The 18,201-nt window shown below is 56.0% G+C and overlaps 1 protein-coding gene across 4 annotated transcripts; it reads right to left on the bottom strand.

Annotated features, from left to right (window-relative positions):
- Window positions 1-9,698: 9,698 nt before the first annotated feature.
- On the bottom strand, window positions 9,699-18,154 carry GRSF1 (G-rich RNA sequence binding factor 1). 4 transcript variants are annotated; one of them, XM_080343720.1, is made up of 10 exons: window positions 17,812-18,154; window positions 17,310-17,451; window positions 16,292-16,447; window positions 15,802-15,942; window positions 14,294-14,423; window positions 11,905-12,065; window positions 11,633-11,757; window positions 10,816-10,951; window positions 10,528-10,707; window positions 9,699-9,828 (listed from the first exon to the last, which is right to left on the bottom strand). In XM_080343720.1, exons 1-9 carry the CDS (start codon window positions 17,995-17,997, stop codon window positions 10,553-10,555), a joined length of 1,332 nt encoding a protein of 443 aa, XP_080199846.1. In that variant the 5' UTR covers window positions 17,998-18,154; the 3' UTR covers window positions 9,699-9,828; window positions 10,528-10,552. The 4 variants fall into 4 exon arrangements, with proteins under 4 accessions (XP_080199846.1, XP_080199848.1, XP_080199845.1 ...); XM_080343722.1 differs by having other exon boundaries at window positions 10,528-10,611; XM_080343719.1 differs by lacking the exon at window positions 17,812-18,154 and having other exon boundaries at window positions 17,310-17,776.
- Window positions 18,155-18,201: the final 47 nt, after the last annotated feature.

Genomic DNA, 18,201 nt, shown 5'->3' with positions numbered 1-18,201 from the left:
GGGGCAGTGTTCCGTGGGCAGTGCTCCGTGAGCAGTGCTCCGTGGGCAGTGCTCGTGGGGCAGTGCTCCGTGGGCAGTGCTCGTGGGGCAGTGTTCCGTGGGGCAGTGTTCCGTGGGGCAGTGTTCCGTGGGCAGTGCTCCGTGGGGCAGTGTTCCGTGGGGCAGCGCGGCACAGCCGGGGAACAAGCTGTTGCTGAGCAGGTGGGTGCAGGCACCGCAGCGCAGCCCCGTCCTCCCACCCGCAGCGCGGCCATCGCTTGGCCTGTTCCCCGCGCTGCGCACGCGAGCAGACCTGCAGACCCTGTTCCACCTCCACAGCGTGCCCAGCTTGAGCCTGGAAATTAACCTGCAGTAACCTTGAACTAGACATGCGTTTGAACTGCAGTAACCTTGAACTAGATATGCGTTTGAACTGCAGTAACCTTGAACTAGACATGCGTTTGAACTGCCTGGAGAGGAAAAAGTGAAGAGGGGGAAGCTTTCATGGAGCTATCCAAATAGCGGGTGAGAGTGGCTGACTGCCCTGGCCCTGCCCCGATTCCTCCTGTAGAAACAGGGTTAGGCTGGTTTGGTTTGTTTGCTGCCACAGTACCGCTGCAATAAGACAGCAGTAGGGATCTGGCGCGTTGTGCCGTCGGCCCAAAGCGGCCGTGCTGAGCTGAGGCTGGGAAGTGCACTAATCCCCAATACGGTAGCTAACCTGTGTCGCAAGTTCCAGTTACATGTGTAAAGCAGAAATGTAACCTACATTAAAATCCAATTTGACTTCAAATTCTGTGTACTTGAGGTTTGCTTCGAATCTGGATAAAAGTAATGTTTTATGTTTTTCATCTAATGGCTGTAAACTGTAGTAATAGAATAAAAAGTATTGAAAATCTGAGCTTCTGCCTGGTTCACCTGCATTTTGCTTTTCTTTAAAATATTTTCCTCGTTCCCATTGTTTTTACCATTCCTTGTTTTGGCTTTACCTTTTCACTGCGTTTTTCATTTGTTGGTTAAGCTCGGTCTTCCTCCCCACCATGGCTTTTGTTTTTTATCACAAGTTCATGTGGCTCAAATCCAGATTGCGGCAGGCGGAGAAGGACCGGCAGCTGGCCCAGCAGGACAACCGGCTCTTCAAGCAGGAGTTCGGGGACAAAATCAACAGCCTCCAGCTGCAGGTGGAAGAGCTCTCCAGGCAGCGGTGAATAAACCCTTCTCCGGTGTGCTCTCCGGGCTGTTCTGGCTGCTGTCCGCAGAAACAGGGCGATCACAGGAGGAAGCAGCGCTTGGGAGCGCGAGACAAGTGTTTTCTTAGCGGCCAGGCAGGCTTGGCTTTGTGGAGGTGAAATGATTTGTGAGATGGCAAATCTTTTAATGTGCATGTCTTTAACGTTACAACTAGAAAAATCAGATGGGAAGAAAATACAAAAGAACTGAGTGTTGAGCTCAAAGCACCAGTGGGAGTACAGCCTTCTGTGGCCGTGCGACTTCAGACACAGGTTGCTGATCATCTCTTGGGTGGAAATGGAACATCAGGGTATTTTTCTAAGCGTGGGAAGATCCGAGGAGGCTTTCTGCACCTCTGGGTTTGCTGGGCGTCCGTGCACGGTCGTCCCTTGTGCCAGCGCCCCGGAGATCACGGGAGCCGCGGCGGCGCTGGGGACGCGGGTGGGACCCGGTGCGCCCCGGCCGTGCTGCGGCTCAGGCTGCGCTCCGGCAGCCCCAGGCGGCCAGCGCGGGAGCGCTCAGGAGCAAGGGCGGAGCCCGGGTTGTCAGACAGACAGACGGCGCTGTGGTCTTGCTGGTTTCTCCAGCTGAAATGGTGTCAGTTTTGCTGGGAGACAACCAAAAAGCTGGAGGCCCAATGCAGAGGCCTTGGCGAGGGCTCTATCCCGATTTCCCTGCAGTGCCATCACTTTACCAGTACCAGGAAAAGAGAGAAACCCTCTTACCTTCAAATAGAGGAGCACCTCTCCTCCTGCGGGAGACGCCTTCTGTTTGTGGCCAGGTCGCTGCAATGAGTTGTGTAGAAGCACTGATGGATGCTTTCTTTTCCTCCCCTTTTTGCCCCTTCTCTCCCGGCACAGGTCTTTTGTTCCTTCTTTAGAAAGGTTCTAGGGGCCAGCACAAAGGCAGCAGATGGCGTTTGTCAGAGACGGTGCGGGGGCCGCTGTGCCGGGCGGGCTGGCCGCTGTTCTCGGGTGGCAACGGGGAAGGCGCCTTCTCCGCAGGTGCACCCTGCGCTGGTCTGGGACTGGATTAGTGCGGCCGCCCGGGGAAGCGTTTAAATAGCTGCGTGGTTAGTTTTTGAAGGACTTGCAGGTTTGGTTAACAAATTTCCCACAAAACTGCTGGAATTAGATGAAAAACTTGTAGCTTTTCCATCCTGACGTAATGTGGCTTAACAACTTATTCGGGGGCAGTTTGCAGCTCCTGAGCTGGGTCCAGTTGCTCTGGGGAAGGGGAGGATTCGGTAGCTCGCTGGCTCTCCGTGTGGAGCGTTGCAAAGCCCTAATTCCCAATTGCACCTCGTGATTCTAGGAGCCACCTGGAGCTGGAGCTGAAGCGGGAAAGAGACAGATGGTCCCAGGGTCACCCGCGCGTCCAAGAGAGCAAACAAGGCGTGAAGGCCTGGCTGAGGGCGGTAAGGCGGCTTCTGTCTCGGCTCTGCTGCTTCAATATGGCTTCATTTTGCTTGTTCACTCTTCCTGAGCTTTATTAGGCCATAAAGATACATACTCTTAATGTGCCACACTGAACAGAGCTCTGGAACATCTTTTACATTTGCTACATAGATACTTGAATTATTTGAGCCTCACATGAGCATTGCGGAACTGGCCTGCGGAAGCCAGCCTTCCTGCTGAGGCTGCGTGCCTGCGGAGCCCTGACAGCGACCGCGCTTTTCCCGCGGCCGTTTAACACACCAGGCGCCGCACGGGCCGGGTGCTGTGCGCGTTACGTCCAAAAGCAGACGGGCTCATTTTGTTGTTTGCATCCTAATAAGGGAAATCCTCCTGAAAGAGGTAAATAGTAAAACTTGGAAGATCACGTGATCTTCTGTGGGCATCAGGCATCACTTTGTGTTCTTTTGGTGCTGCGTTGGTGAATTCGGTGCTTGTTAAAGCCGAGCTCAGTGATCACCTCCAGAGAAAAACTGGCATTCCCCAAGTGAAACTCCCTTTTTAGAAGTAAATTTGCCTTTGAAAGTGGCTTTTTCTGTAACATGAAATGGGCTCTCTTGCTGGGAACTGGCAGTGAAACAGTTGTTGTGGAGGCAAAACGTGTAAGCACGAGAACTGAGAAGTGATAGGTGTTGTTTCAGAATTCTCACGTGCTGCTGCACTTCAGAGCTGCTTTCACTTGGCTCCCTGGGCTGCTTCATTCAGGTGGTTGCAGTTCTTTAACCCATATTACACATAATTTCTGAGAGGTAATTTACACATCATGGTTCATTTATCAAAGAGTCCGGTTTGCCGTAGCAGAACAGCTGCAGATCGGTAGCAGGAATGGGGAACCAGGTGCCATGCAGCCGGCCAGGAGCAGTGGACGCGAGAATCCCCAAGGCCTGAAGCAGCGGCCTGGCCCCGAGAGCAGAGCTGCTGTGCGCTCAGCGGCAGCGGCCGTCCCGCGCGGGGTGCGGGAGCCACTGCCTGTGTGCTCTGCGGCAACAGCCGTCCCGCGCGGGGTGCGGGAGCCGCTGCCTGTGCGCTCTGCGGCAACAGCCGCCCCGTGCGGAGTGCGGGAGCCGCTGCCTGTGCGAGATGCGGGAGCTGCTGCTTGTGCGCTCTGCGGCAACGGCCGCCCTGTGCGGGGTGCGGGAGCCGCTGCCCGTGCGGGGTGCGGGAGCTGCTCCCCCATGCGGGGTGCGGGAGCCACTGCCCGTGCGGGGTGCGGGAGCCGCTGCCCGTGCGGGGTGGTGGAGGAAGCTGGGATGCCACCGCAGCTCCTCTGACCGGGGGGCGTTTGCTCTTGGCAGGACGGGAAGCTCAAAATCCACGAAGAGGATGCTAAACCGAAGCAGCCGCCAAGAGAGGAAAACAGCGTCCTGCCACACAGGTACGGGGAAATCTTATTTATGCCTTCTTTCCGAGTCCTTCTCCCCTTCTCTAATTTCGTTGCTGATGGGAAGTTTGGAATAGCTCAACTTCGCTGTCTAAGAAAGATTTTCAACCTCGCACCCTTTGTTGACGTCTCCTGGCTTCGTTTTCGTGGCTAAAGGAAATGAGCAGGTTCTGCTGCTCGCCATCAGCACTTCTGCATCAGAAAAGCGCTCTCTCCCTTTTACCTCTCAACTTGTTTCTATGGAAATCTGCTGTTTTCCTAGTTTCCTTAGTTAATGAACCTTCATAAACCAAATCCCGTGGAGAGCTGGACCTTCGGTACTTGTCTCCAGAGAGGGTGTCTCTGCTGGTGAGGGAAGGGGGACGGGTTGGTGGATCAGTGGCATTTAGAGATAAAAAATAGTAGTTTCTGGGCAAAAATAGCAGCTGTTGGAGAAAGAGAACTTGAAATACTCTTTCAAGAAGATGGTTGTGTAAAAGTGCCGTTCGGGCAGCGTGTTTCTGAGCTGGGTGTTGCCGGTATGGAAGAGCTGTGTGAGCAGGACGCGGCTGGGCGGCAGTGACAGCCCGTCTGGCCTCTGGCCGTCCCTGTGGAAACGCAGCGCCCCACGGCGTGCTGAGCGCAGTGGAGTTCATCCGGAGAGCGGGGCCTAAAATAGCGTCAGCTCAGTTAGAATCTGCTTTAGCAGGTATTAAAACCTTCCAGGCATTAGGTGCTTTTTAGCCCTGGTTCACCTTGAGCGTCCAGGCACGTGAGTACCAGCCTGCCAGCTTATCTGCAGGGCTTTGGAACGCGGTGGGACTGCTCCTGCTCACAGAAATGGTAGGGGCTCCAACATTTTGCAGTAACACAGTTAGAGCTAGTTTTAAACTGTTTGCACCATCTAAATAGTCTTGAATGTGTCTGTGCTCCATTTTCCATGCTCTTCTGAAGGCATTTTCCCAGTTTTGCTGCTGCTCTTCCCCTGTGCCCAGGAGCGCAGCCCGTCCCCGCAGCGCCACCCACATATCCCCGCAGCGCCGCCTGCTGCCGCCCGCCCCCGCAGCACTGCCCACCCGTCCCCGCAGCGCTGCCCGCCCGCTGCCGCCCGTGCCTGGCCGGCTGACCCAGCGTACCGATGCCTCGTCTCCCGGGAGCAGGCTGGGCAGCCTGCTTCTGAAGAACTAACCCAAAAATCGCTGTGGGTGGGATTAGAAAACCAGGATGAGGGCATTTGCTGATACTAGAGATGTTTTTATTAAACACAGCGGTGGCTGAAGCGCCAGCTCCAAATGAGGTGTCCTTCTCTTGCAGGTCACGGAGCAGCACGCAGGAAGAGCAGGTTGGTGATGTCTTCTCTCGCTTTGAACTGCTGCCGGGCAGGGGTACCGAAGAGCTCTGGGGCTGCTGCGGCACCTTCCTTGGCCCGAGTACCCTGATGTTTGTGCTTCAGGTTTTGCTTTTGAGGGCGTTTGTCTGCAGAGGCTGTAGCAGCAATTGTTCCCTATTTTGTTCTGGTTTTCCATACATATCAAGCTGATCAGCGTGTCCTTTCTGCCCTGGCCAAGCATGGGCAGAGCCGCAGCAATGGGCCACTGCAGCACTCCCTGTGGGTCCTGTTGCTGGGATCGCTGCGTTTGTCAGCTCTTTTCCCCACGGAAAGGTGCTGAGTTCCTGCGCTGTTGCTGGCCCCGCAGCGCTGAGCTCAGCTGCCAGGGAGCCGTGCGCTCCCGGCTGCCCCACACGGAGCCGCAGCATGGAGCCGCAGCACGGAGCCGCAGCACAGAGCCGTGGCACGGCACTGCAGCACAGAGCTATGGCACGGCACTGCAGCACGGAGCCGCGGCACGGTGCAGCAGCACGGAGCCGCAGCACGGAGCCGCAGCACAGAGCCGTGGCACGGCACTGCAGCACAGAGCCATGGCACGGCACTGCAGCACGGAGCCGCGGCACGGTGCAGCAGCACGGAGCCGCAGCACGGAGCCGCAGCACAGAGCCGTGGCACGGCACTGCAGCACAGAGCCATGGCACGGCACTGCAGCACGGAGCCGCGGCACAGTGCAGCAGCACGGAGCCACAGCACGGCTGCGTGCGAGCCACCGTGTCTTGGCTTTTACCTGGGTTTAGGAACGGCCGTCAGGACGCGGGAGCACCGAGGTCTGCCAGCTGTGCCGGGAGGAGAGCAGCCGCAGCCAGGAGAAGGTAACCGCAAGGACTCGTGTTGTCATCTCTGCCCTATGGTGGATGGACGTTTCCTCTTATTTTCGTTTTGAAACAGCACAGATTTGGTACCGGTGACTTGGGACAAAGAAACGAGCCCTTTGCTCAAGTCCACTTTACCCTTAAAGCAAATGAAATGGAGGTCACCTGAGGGTTCCCCGGCCTGCTCTGGCTTCACTGGTTTATTGCTTCGTGCCTTTTTAGCTACATGATTTTTTATTTCCGGGACCAAACAGAAGAGAGAATAGGAGAGGTTAACACTTGTTTCTACACTTGAGCCGCCTTGCCTCTTTCTCTCGTTTGTGTTGTTTTTGGTGGGTTGCCCCCCGGTGTTACAGCCCAGCTCCCGGGCACTGCGGGGCGGTTACGGCCCAGGCTGCTCCGCGGCCGCGCTGCCTTCAGCCAGCCTGTCTGCCTGCGGAACGCTGCAGCTCTGGTCTTGGCCATCCCCGTGTTTGCCTTGAGAAAACACAGGGGTTCAAAGCAAAGCAAATGACCCAGTTGTACATCCAACATTGATACATTTCCAAATGTATGCACACATTTAAATACACCTCTCAGGGCAGCCTTGTTGAGTGTATTTGTGTGGCCAGACTCCATACACCTCTTGTGACAGAATGTGAGGTGTGACTAGACTGAATCGATGAACATTTGAGTGGTTCCTTGCTGGTAACTCAGACCTGCTTCAGCACAAGCTTCACCTGCTCTGCTGCGGCCCAGGGAGCTGTGTTGGAGCCTGGGCCTGAGCCCGGGGCGAACTGCGGGCCCTACAGGGGGCAAGAGCGGAGTTTGTAAGCATCTTTCTGTAGCCCGGTAGAGTATTTGCATTGACCGAGTGTTAATGAGAGAAAACATAACATTCCTTTTGTGTTGCTTCTGTCTTGAGCATCTCTTTAACGTCTCCGTCCTCTCCCTGCGTTTCAGAACGTCTGCAAGAACTGCGGCGCGGTCGTCTGCGAAGCGTGTTCGGCGCACGAGCTGCCTCTGCCCTCCAGCATCAACCCCGAGCGCGTGTGCGACCGCTGCCACGCGCGGCTGATGCGGCAGTACGCGGGCAGCCCCGCGCAGGGCGGGCCGCACGCAGACAAGTAGCTGCCGCGGAGGCGTCCCTGGAGTCCTTCGGGGAACGTGAAGACACTCGCCGCTGTTCTCTGGAGGTCAGAGGGGAGGCAGCTTCATGGTGTTGAGTGTTGTGCAACTAAGACAGAGCAGCCTGAGCCTTCCCTGTACGAAACCCCTGTACAAAAGCTCAGACCGAGCTCGTCTGGGGCGCTGCTCTGGGACCCCGTGTGCCGTGGCCCCGCGGTGTGCGCAGCAGCCCCAGCGCCGCGAGAGCCGAGCTGTGTCTGCGGTGTCTGTGCCAGCGGGGAACGTCCGTGTCCCCGCGTGTGTGACCACGTGCTGCTGCTGAAAACGGGAGCGTTTTTAATCCTCACATCTGGCTGCACTTGAAACATCATCCCCCTTTCCCCGTTGCGTTGGACAATCCGGCTCCGCCGCGCTCAGGGCCCGGCGCCGAAGGGCAGGTGAGGTGCCAGTGAACCCTCGAGAGCTCGGTTCCTTTGGCTCCGCGCCCTGGCCGCGGCCTGCGCTGCACATCAGTATCACCGAATCAAAGCTGGGAAGGCTCTCCTGTGTCAGGGGCTTGCGGGTGGGGAGGGGGCGGGTTTGGGGGTGCAGGCTGCGAGACCTGGGGAGCTGCCAGAGGTGCCTCGGGGGCCCAGCCCCACCGCTGGACTCCCCAGCGTGGAAACAGCAAATCCTCATCACTGCACAGGTCTGGGGCCACTGGTATCCACCCTCCCCCTCGCACACGTGAGAAGGTCATTTCAGTAAACCTGGTGTTTCACTTTTTGTTGTTAGATCAAAAGGAAGGCAAGATGCAATCACAACGTTTTCCACCTCCTTGAAATCTGAATTTGAAACACCATTTAAAGCGGTTTTGCAGCTGATGCTGCATCGCTCTTCGTTCTGTTACCTCAAGGATTGTGTTACTCCAGAAGCAGGGTTTCTCCCTCGTAAAGCACGCAGCACGGCCCCGTTGTTTGGTCTGGTTTGCACTGGAATCCTACTTCAGTCTTCAAGACCACAGAATGTTTTGTAGTCCATAGCAAACTGCTGTATTTATATGTGACAAATGCGTTTGGGTTTGTACAAATGTTATTAGGGGTTAGTGGTTAAATTCCTCTGAGGGGATTTTCTGTTCATTAGCCTGGCTGGAACCGCATCACCAAGCGTGTCAGAGCTGTGGTTACGGACGTGGCTGGTTCTAGGGCTCGTCCAGGAGCTGCTCTGTGCTAGTGGGAGAACACACGGGTTCTCCAGCTCCTCTGGGCACCCTGTGGAGCCAGAGCACTTCACCACGGGGGAACTTCAAAGAGTTCTTGGTTTGATTTTGTTTTCCCCTCTCGTGGTAATCAGCACCCGCACTTCCTGGCAGCTGTCCCTTAGGGTGGATCAGGAATTGTAACTAGTGTTGCAGTTTGAAAAGCCTGGAGTTCAAGTGTGGGCACACTGCTTTCAAGGCCTGAGACACCAGAGGAGACACTGCATTTATTGAATAGTTTTGTGTACATACTGTACACGTTTATGAGATGGCAGATTCCTGCATCCAAACCCATTGACTCATCCCCCAGAAGAAAGTGGGACCCAAACCATTCCATGTTGGAGGGTTAAACTGGAATCCAGGCGCTTACTGTACATGATTTCAGTGCCGGTACGTGCAGCTTGTGCAGCTCCACAGCCCGTTCGTGAGCTGCACCCGGCCCCGGGCTCCGCCGCAGAAGCGGCCGCCGCTCGCCTTGCCCCGCGGGCTGGGCCCGTGTGGGGAGCGGGACGGGTGCGGTGGGTCCCCGTGGTCACAGGCGGCACCGCCGCGCAGCCCCTGGGAACGGAGCCGTGGCTGCTGTGAGGCACAGAGCAGCAGGAGGTCCCACAGCTGTGCCGGCACAGCCCCTCCCTGCTGCCCTGGCCTCCGGGGTGTCTGCCTGGCACAACTGGGTGTTTCGCCTCGTGATGCTGTGAATGTCCTGGGCTCGTTTGCTCGGGTGCTGCTCGTGGTGCTGCAGCGTGGGTTCGCACCTGCATGTTTGGGGGGTGGGAGGGAAGGCTTTTTTTTCCCCCATGTTTTTTGTTCCACACAAAAATAAAAACCTGATCATCTGTATCCCGTGTCCCAAGTGGTCTTTCCATCCCATTCTGCTCCACTACGTGTTTGAAAGCGTTTCAAAACCGCTAACGGGGGACAGATGTGCGGGGGGATGAATATCGGCTGTCCCGCACAGGGCACCTGCTGCCTTCTGCCAGCGTGGAGCTCACCTGGGTCTGGCTTTGCCAGCGCCGTGTTCCGGTGACGCTCTGCAGCCCCGTGCAGCTGGACACACAGCTGCTGTGCTGCTGCACTTCCCATTCCCGCAGTCCCGCTGCTGCCGCTTCAGCAACAGCCAGTCTTGCCACAGGGTATCAAGAGAATTTATTACATGCTTCTACACAATCCTGACATGTATACAGTGTATCTTTGTTACTGAGCAGCAACACTCACGCTGGATCTTCACGCTCGTACCCACGGAATGTGTTCACCTTGGCCTAAAAAGAAAGAAGATAAATCACTGCCCTGCTTGCTGCTTTCCTGCAGTTCTTTCCTCGTGAACCTCACGGAGATACACAGGCTACATGCAACAACGACCGAAAACTCTTCCAGCACGGGACGGCCCGTGTAACCATCACAGCCTGGTTCTGAAAGAGCACGTGGATTAAAAACAAACCGAAACAAAACCAACAAAAACCCCAAACCACCCAAACCAACCCAACAAAACCAAAACAAACCCAAACAAGAGCCACCAGTACCACCAGAAACCCCAAACCTGACCAGTGTTATTTTGTCAAGCTCGTTGTCTGTGACGATAAAGCAAAAGCCCGACTGTGGACCAGGCCCTGGCCGGCGTGGAGCCGTTTCCACGCCGGGGACACCCCGGTTCGAACCTGGAGCTGCTCGTGCCACCAGTTTTATGGGGAGCAAACTGCAAAGCCGCATCAGTCCCCGCGCTCTGCAGGGGCAGCTCCTGCCCGGCCGGGCGCCAGCGCCACAGCTCCTGCGGACCCTGCGTTTGCAGGGCAGAGCGGCTGGGCCCGATCCCAGCCCCAGGTAAGGTGTGACACTCACCTTCGGCCACTCAGATGGCTATCCTTGAGCTCCATGAAATACAGTGTATCAGCGATAATAAGCCTGAGGCAGCCCTTGTTAACAATGGAAAATGAGCAACAGGGAAGAAAGGATGCACTCACCAAAGCTGAGGCCGCGCCACTGTCACTAGCAGTTCTGGTTTGCCTTTGGGTGTCCGTTCAGGAATAATTCGATGGCACTGCACTCTGGGGAACAATTGGAGAGAGACGGGCTGTGCAATGCGGAACAAGCGTGCTCTTTCACAGGCTGTGCAATGTGGAACAGGAGCGCTCTTTCGCAGGCTGTGCAATGTGGAACAGGAGCGCTCTTTCGCACAGGCCTGGCAGCAGCTGCCGAGCTGTGCTGGACGCCCCGGGGCCCGGGGTTGTCAGAGCCCGCTCTGTACTTACGCAGCCGCGAGCCCTCCTTGGCCATGGCAGCCACTGCGTCCTCGCGGCTCTCAAAGTGCACGTCCGCCTGTCCCGTGGCGTCTCCGTGGCAGTTGTATTCCACCACGATCCTCGTGGGCTTCAGGGGAGCAAAGAACTGAAGAGAGGAAAACAACCAAGTTTGGTGTGACAGAAACAACAGAGCAGTAACGCGCTCTTCCACTGAGAAACGTGGTGTTTCACTCAGGACACGTGTCCAGCTGTGGGGGTTCCGAGCTCCTGAGCAGCACAAGCCCCTTCTGTGGGCGGGGAGGCCGGGGGCACCCAAGTCAAGTGTCCCCGGGCGCAGGCGCCACCCTCTGCGAGCTCCTGGCGGAGCAGTGCTTCACAGAGCAAAAATCCCCATGCAGCTCGTGTTCTGTGCACACCAAAGCCATGAAGTGCTGGTATGCTGGCTCTGTGATGCTGTATACCATTGAAACAAAGTACATCTAATAGTAAACCATGCTGGAATTCATTGCTGTACAGTCAGCTACTCTGAAACGTGACCGGGTGAATGGCCGGCCGGGCCCGAGGGGCGGGCAGTGGGGCAGCGCAGCCCGTCCCGTGGCGCGCACAGCGTGCTGCGGCTGCGCGCACGGCTCGGGGCTGCCCCGGCGCCCGGCACCCGCGGCAACGGCACCGCTCGGTTCCCAGCCCAGCCGGAAGCCCCGCGGCACTGGGGGCTGACGGACACGGGGCGAGCAAACACCTTAAGTCACTTCATCTGTAACAATTAGTTAAAGGTCTGCAGTGGTAATGAGAAGCTAATTTCATTCCCAGTTTTCCTGTTACTCACATTGATTATGTCTTGGGCACTAGTCTGGGTAGGAAAACCCCTCATGTGGACAAAGTGCAGTGGCGACGAGGCGCTCTCGGATTCTGCAATGTGCCCAGGACTTTCTGTTCCTTCTCTGCACGCTCCTGTGGAACGGAGGAAACCCCATCACTCACGGTTCGTTAGCACCTCCCTCACAGGGACGCTGGAGCCACGCAGGGTCACGCTCACGGCAGACAACGAGGGTAAAATGGAGGTGCCCTAAAGAACACGCAGGACACAGAGGGACTCACGATTTTCTCCTTCGGCATCAGAACTTGCCGTGTCGCTCCATCGCCTTTCTTCAGAAACAGACTCGTGTTCTTTCCTCACTCTGGGGTAGGCCACCGGCTGCCTGTGGTAAGGCACGTGCCTTTGCATTTGATGCTTTCTACTGACGTACACTTCTATGTATCTAGAATTAAAGGAAAAGGTTACATAGCACATCTCGTGCCTCTAAAAAGAGCTCAAGGGTTTGAGGAGGCACCGTTACTTCAGGACCTGCTCCTGTTTCGGCCCCACTCGTACCAGGTGTGACAGCCGCGGCACGGCAAGCAGCAGCTCTGAATAATTCATTCATTTAAACTGCACTGTTATTTCTATGAAACCCTTCTGAAGTTGCAATGACAGCTGCTCCTCTGTGTGACCCCCCCGCTGCAGACGCTGCCAGCGGGGCCGGGCAGCGGCTTCTGCTCACAGTGCACACAAAGCTTGTGTAGGAGAAACAACACTGCACGAGGCAAAATTATGTTTAGCTCCAGAAATAAAAAAACTGGTTAGTGAAACAAGCAGACACAGAGGATGCACAGGGTCGTACTAAAAACTTCAGTAACGCCTTAAGCGTTTTATGTATTCGTATGAAATTGATGAGATGAAATGTAATGGGGGGACTGCGTGAAAGCTGTGAGTGTAATACACCACTGTGTAAAGCAGCATGAAGGGACTCCACCAAAATCCCCTTACACTGCGGAAAGAGTAAAATCCAAGCACTTATTTGCTTGTTGAGTGGATGTATAAAATTGTAACACACATCTCTAGCTCTGTGCTCCAGAGCCCCTTCCTTAGAGTCACTTCCCCAGCTAAGCCTCACACAGGTTGCACTAAGGGTGTCACAGGAATGATGTGACAAAGGGGGTGGCACAACTGTCCCGGGGCGCTGACCCCAGGGCTGGGCTGGCAGAGCTGCGGTTCAGCCCTGGAGCCCACGCTCAGGCTGGACACGGCTCCAGGCTCAGCCATGAGCTCGGGCTCAGGCTGGACAGGGCTCCAGGCTCGGCCAGGAGCTCGGGCTCAGGCTCGACACGGCTCCAGGCTCAGCCATGAGCTCAGGCTCAGGCTGGACAGGGCTCCAGGCTCAGCCATGAACTCCAGCCATTGCTGGATCAATCAGACAAGAACAATGACCGAGCACAAGGTGACAGCGGGACTGGACAACAGTTTCTTGGCCCATGACAGATGTGTGAGCTCAAGTGGGCGGGTCAGATCAGCTCATGTTCTAGCGAGATCAAAAATAAAAAAGCCAATTGATAATTAATTAAATTTAATTAATTAATTAATCAATTAATTAATTCTGGAGGGCAAGAAAGTATGTCAGGTAATTCAATTATAGGGTACCCCTAAAGAGCAGCTGTTTCAATATGGGTGGGTGTAAATAAAAGGAGGGGCAGATGGGAAACAGGAAGCGGATGCTGTGCACTGTGAGTGGTGGTCTGCCGAGGGCTCTCGGGGTCTGCTGTTCACAAACAGCTCACCGGGGTATTTAGGGAAAATCAGCAGCCTGGTGAGGTTAAAAGTGCAGCTCAGGATTCTGGGAAAAAGCTGTTTATGCTTCTGCTTGAGAGAAGAGAGGATTTTGTGCCAAGCTCACGGCCCAGGGCTGAGTGCTTTGGCACAAGGCTGTGAAACGCCGACTCCCGAGGAAGGAGAAGAACAGCCCCCCAGGTGGGGGCGCTCAGCGCAGCGGCCACTGACGGCGCCTCAGCCCCCCGGGAGCAGAGGTGAGCGGGGACTGTGCCTGGCAACGTCCCTCCGGGGACACCGAGAGCCCCGTACGGGCTGCAGGGAGGGGGCTGCACTGTGGGACGTGTGGGAGTTCAGCCGGGCGAGTGCCTGCATGTGTGCCGGGGCAGGGGAGTCCCCCCGCGCTGCCCCCTCCCAGCGCCGTCGCCCGGCTTTGCGGAAAACTTAAAAACCAACCAACCAAAAACCCCAAACAAAATAAACCCAAGCAAAAATCAAAATAACCCCCCCACTTTCTCTGATAGGCCCAAATTTCCTGTGCACTGCAAGTGCTGAGGGCGCCTCTGCAGAGCACAGGAGCCTCTGAACAGCTTCATCTGTTTTTCTCCGATTTTGTCAAGGTTCTATAAGAAAAAAAAAAATCACGAAAGGAGGCAGCACTTAGGCTGTACAGAGTACTTATACAGAGTGTTCTGGAGAACAATGTTAAAATAAAAATGTTATAAGCCACAAAGTAACAGTCGGAGAAAGATGTAGCCGTGAGGTGTGAAATTTGAATCTAAGCTCTCGGGTGCTGGGTGTGAGGAGCGTTGAGCACAGCAGCACGGTCCGTAATTGGGCCTGAGCCGTGCACTGGCAGCGGGCAGCCAGCGCTCCGCGCCCCGGGAGCCCCGCAGCACGTACCTATTGCCCATGTACTCCCTGTGCCGCGACAGCGCTTTAGCCGCCATGTCCGGAGCCGCGAACTGCACGAACGCTTCTCCCGTTCTTCTCTCTCCCCGGTAGACGAAGGCTATGTCTGTTATTTTCAAACCTGTGCGAGGGTGGGAGAAGGAGGCGTTCACACTGTCAGGAACTTGTGCCATAGCTCTAGGAGCCCTCTCTGCCCCTTCTGCTTCTTGGCAAGCTCATCCAGCAGTTCCCTAGTGCTGAAACGACTGCTCATGCTGACCAAAATACTTCAAAAACTTGTTTAAATTTCACTTTATTGGGTTTGGCTCAGTTGCTTTTCACAGAAGCTTTAACTGCCAATAATGAATTCACTTGAGGCTTCAAGGAACTACAAAAACAACAAATGAATTCAAGTTCTAGACAAGGAGGTCCAGGGCACAACTGTTCTGGACTATTATGGTAACTTTTTCTCCATCCCTTTAAAACCCAGGCCCAACGAGCTGCACGTGTTCGTGCTGTGCGGTGTCTTTCTAGGGAGCCCGTAACCCAGCAGTGCCGCATGTGCCGTGACACAGCGCACACCGCCCGGGCGCCTGCACTGGTTTTCCAGGAACGCCTTTTTGCACCTTCTTACTTTCTCAAAGGCTCTCCCCGAGCTCCTAAAGAAATAGAAGTAGTTGCTCTAAAACGCTGCCCATGTAGTTTCATTGTGATAACTCTGCTACTAGATTCCTTTAAACATAATTAATGGCTATCAGTTCAAAAGTTGATTGTTGGTGGCCTTTGCTTTTGGTGTCGCGTTGGTTATTAAAGCTGGAGGCCTCTGTGTGCGTGCACGCCTGAACTGCAAGAAGTTGGTGGGCAGAACTGGTTTTGGTTCAGTCTAAAACCTAAACTTTACCTAAAGAGTTGTCAGTTAATTTTGCCAAGCCTGGAGAGGCCTATTTCGTAAGGAAGGCGGCAGCACCGCTGAACGCCCAGCACGGGTGTGCGACAGGTGTGCGACAGGTGTGCCCAGCGCAGAGCCGGTGCAGTTCAGCACCAAAACCAAGGAAGAGCCACTCACTGGGAAAAAACAAGTGTTTACAGTGGTGAATATGATCTTGCCACCATGATCGCACATCTGTGAATACCCGTGCTGTATACATTTGTACTTTAACTATCATACAGATGTTTACTTCCTCTCCTGACTTTGCCAAATTATGCACTGGTAGCAATCCAATTGGAGAGAACAGGATCTAGGTGCCTCTCTTTCCTTGGCTGCCCCCAAAGAGTGCTGTGAGCACTGATCCCAGCTTAGGCCTGCAGAAAGCCACAGGTGCAGGAAAACACTGCAGCCAAAAGCTTGTCCAGAAAGCTTTAGCTGCTTTTAGCTGCAGGGAGGCAGCAGCTCTGCAGGGTGTTGAAGGCTGCACATGTGATTTTGCAGTTGTCCTTCACAAGAGACAACAGCCCGGCAAAGCGTGAATGTGGAGGAGTAAACACCTCCTAACAGGAGAGCACAGGCTAGGCCGAGTTACCTGAGAAGAAATCTGCGATGTCATCCTCCGTGGAGCTGAAGGGCAGGCCCCTGAGCATCACCACGCCGTCATTGATGGCCTGGGACTCGTCCCGCAGGCTCTGCAGCAAGCTCTCCACGTCGCTGTCGTGCACTTCAAACACTGCGGGCGATACGGGCACAGAACGGTTTCCCTTGGCTGTGCACAAGAGGTGGCACCCTGCAGGCTGCCTTGTAAGGCGGCGTCCCCAGCCCCAAAACTTGAGGAGGTCTCTTCCCCTGCCCTCCCCAGTGCAGCAATGGCACCCCTTGCTGCATGAGCCACTTTGCTTTTCCTGCCTGGTCTAGGAATTATGGCTTAATGGTGCCTTGTTTGCCAGTTTGTTGCTCTGTTCTACGTGCTGCACCTTTCCACTCTGCTCCCTCACACCAGGCTGTTCTGTTAGTCAGCAGTTCTTATTCATTTTATCAGGAGTTTTCCTCCAACGTGAGCTGCGTCATTTCAAACCCACCTTTCACGTAGCGCGGGCCCATGTACCGCAGGTTTTTCTCCAGTGCTCTCTGGACATCTGCTTTCGACTCCAGCTCGATCAAGGCGTCTCCCCTGCGTCTCCCATCCCTGTTTAAGAGGAAGTGTATGCCGTTCTCACCGTTTCGAATTCTACAGCCTAGAAATCAGGGAACACACGATACAGAAACAGATGCAACTGCATCAAATGCGGGGGTCTTCCAACTGAAGTTAAAAAATGAATATTCTGTGTATAGCGCTTTCCCTCAGCGGTGCAAAACAGTGTCCTGAACAAAGGCTATGAGACTCCTATTTCTAACCTTAGCTCTAAAACACAACATGGAGAAGCTCATCTGATGTCCATTAGCTTCCACAGCTGTATAACTGTAAAATTCCTTTCCCCGTGTTGTTGGAAACGACTTGTTTCTGAGGTACTGGACAGCTGGAACAAATACTGCGGCCTTTCAGTCATACTCTGCCCGCTGTATTTTCTTTCCCCTCAGAATGTGAACTGACTTGATTTGGCTCAGCAGATTATGAAACCATTTAAGAACTTGGATCTGACTATCTGTGACTAATCTGTAAGGATGCATCCTAATATTACAGTTCGGAAGGATCAGTCCTGCACAAGCCTATTAGTGGGGCTCCAAAAGCAGCACTGAAGTTTTAACTAATGAATTATCGAGACCCTTCAGTTAGTTTAGAGGAGGGCAGCGGGGGAAAGCCAACCATAGCGGTGTTCCGAGGAACCACCCGGATCCACGTAGAAACACGGAGTAAGGGAAAGGCATGGTCAGCTAAACGTGTAACTCCATACTGATGAGTTTCTAGCCATCCTCCCGCAGTTAGGAGGTAATTATTTGTTTTATATGCATAAATGGTGAATAGTTTTACAGTAGTATTAACAACTGATCTTTCTTTAGCTAATGATTTTTTAAATATTTTTTCTGTGAACTTACAGCAAACTATCAGGTTCAACAACAGCACATGGAACAGTCAAAGAGGAAAATGAGCTCCCTTACTATCGAAGAAGGTGAGCACATCCTCCTCTGTGCAGGAGAAGGGGAATCCTTGTGCCCTGATGAGGAAGACGGTGTCGCTTTCTGCCTTGGGCTCGTGTTCCTGCTCCGGGCGGTGGCCTCCCCGCGGCGGCGCGTCCGTGACCTGCGCCCGGCGACACAACACGCGCGAGTGGCGGCGGCCGCGTCCCACGGGCGCCGCGTCCCACGGGCGCCGCGCTCCGTTCCGTTCGCTCCGCTCCGCGCCCGGCGGGGCCGGCCTGTGCAGCCGGGGCAGCGCACATGGCGCGGGCTGCGGCCGCCGCTCCCGGCCGCGGGTCGGCACCCGGGCCCTGCCCGCTCGTGTCCTCCCGCCCCACGGGCATGGCCCGGCCCCACGGGGGTGGCCCGGCCCCACGGGCATGGCCCGGCCCCGCCGTCCCGCCGCCGACACCCGGCCCCGTCCGGCCCGCGGGGTCCCCTCGGTTCCCCCCGCGCCGCCATCTTGGGCCCCGTCCCGGCCTACCTGGCTGTACGGGCGGAGCGCGGCGCGCAGCGGGGCCGCAGCCCGCGGCGGGACCGGGACCGGGACCAGCCCCGGGCCCAGGCCGGCGGCGCCGGGGAGGCCGCGGGCGGGCGGCGGGCGCAGCCAGGGCGGCGGGCGGCGGCCCAGCAGCAGCACGGCCAGCCCGCGGCGCGCTGCGGCGGCCATGAGCGCGGGCGGACGGGAGAGCGCTCCGCCTTCCTTCCCAGGAGCCGCCGAGGGGCGGCGGGACGGGCGCCCCCTGCCCCGGACGCGGCTGCGGGCCGGCGGGGCGCTGCTGGCGGAGCAGGCCGGGGCAGGCCCGGGGCAGGCCGGGCGGAGGGGAGCGCGGGCGGGCCGGTCCCGGTGCCGGCCGGGCGCTGCGGGACAGCG

Source organism: Nesoenas mayeri, assembly GCF_963082525.1.
Source record: "Nesoenas mayeri genome assembly, chromosome: 4".
Taxonomy (NCBI): domain Eukaryota; kingdom Metazoa; phylum Chordata; class Aves; order Columbiformes; family Columbidae; genus Nesoenas; species Nesoenas mayeri.
This window is presented reverse-complemented; position numbering and strand designations above follow the sequence as displayed.

Excerpts from the sequence above, each read along its gene's own strand:
- GRSF1 (XM_080343719.1), bottom strand. The coding sequence starts at position 17,709 with ATGCCCGTGGGGCCGGGCCACCCCCGTGGGGCCGGGCCATGCCCGTGG. Across the intron at positions 16,448-17,309 it reads TGTGCTCACCTTCTTCGATA|GCTGTAGAATTCGAAACGGT; the intron begins GTAAGGGAGCTC and ends CCTGATTTCTAG. Across the intron at positions 15,943-16,291 it reads GGGCCCGCGCTACGTGAAAG|TGTTTGAAGTGCACGACAGC; the intron begins GTGGGTTTGAAA and ends TATCGCCCGCAG.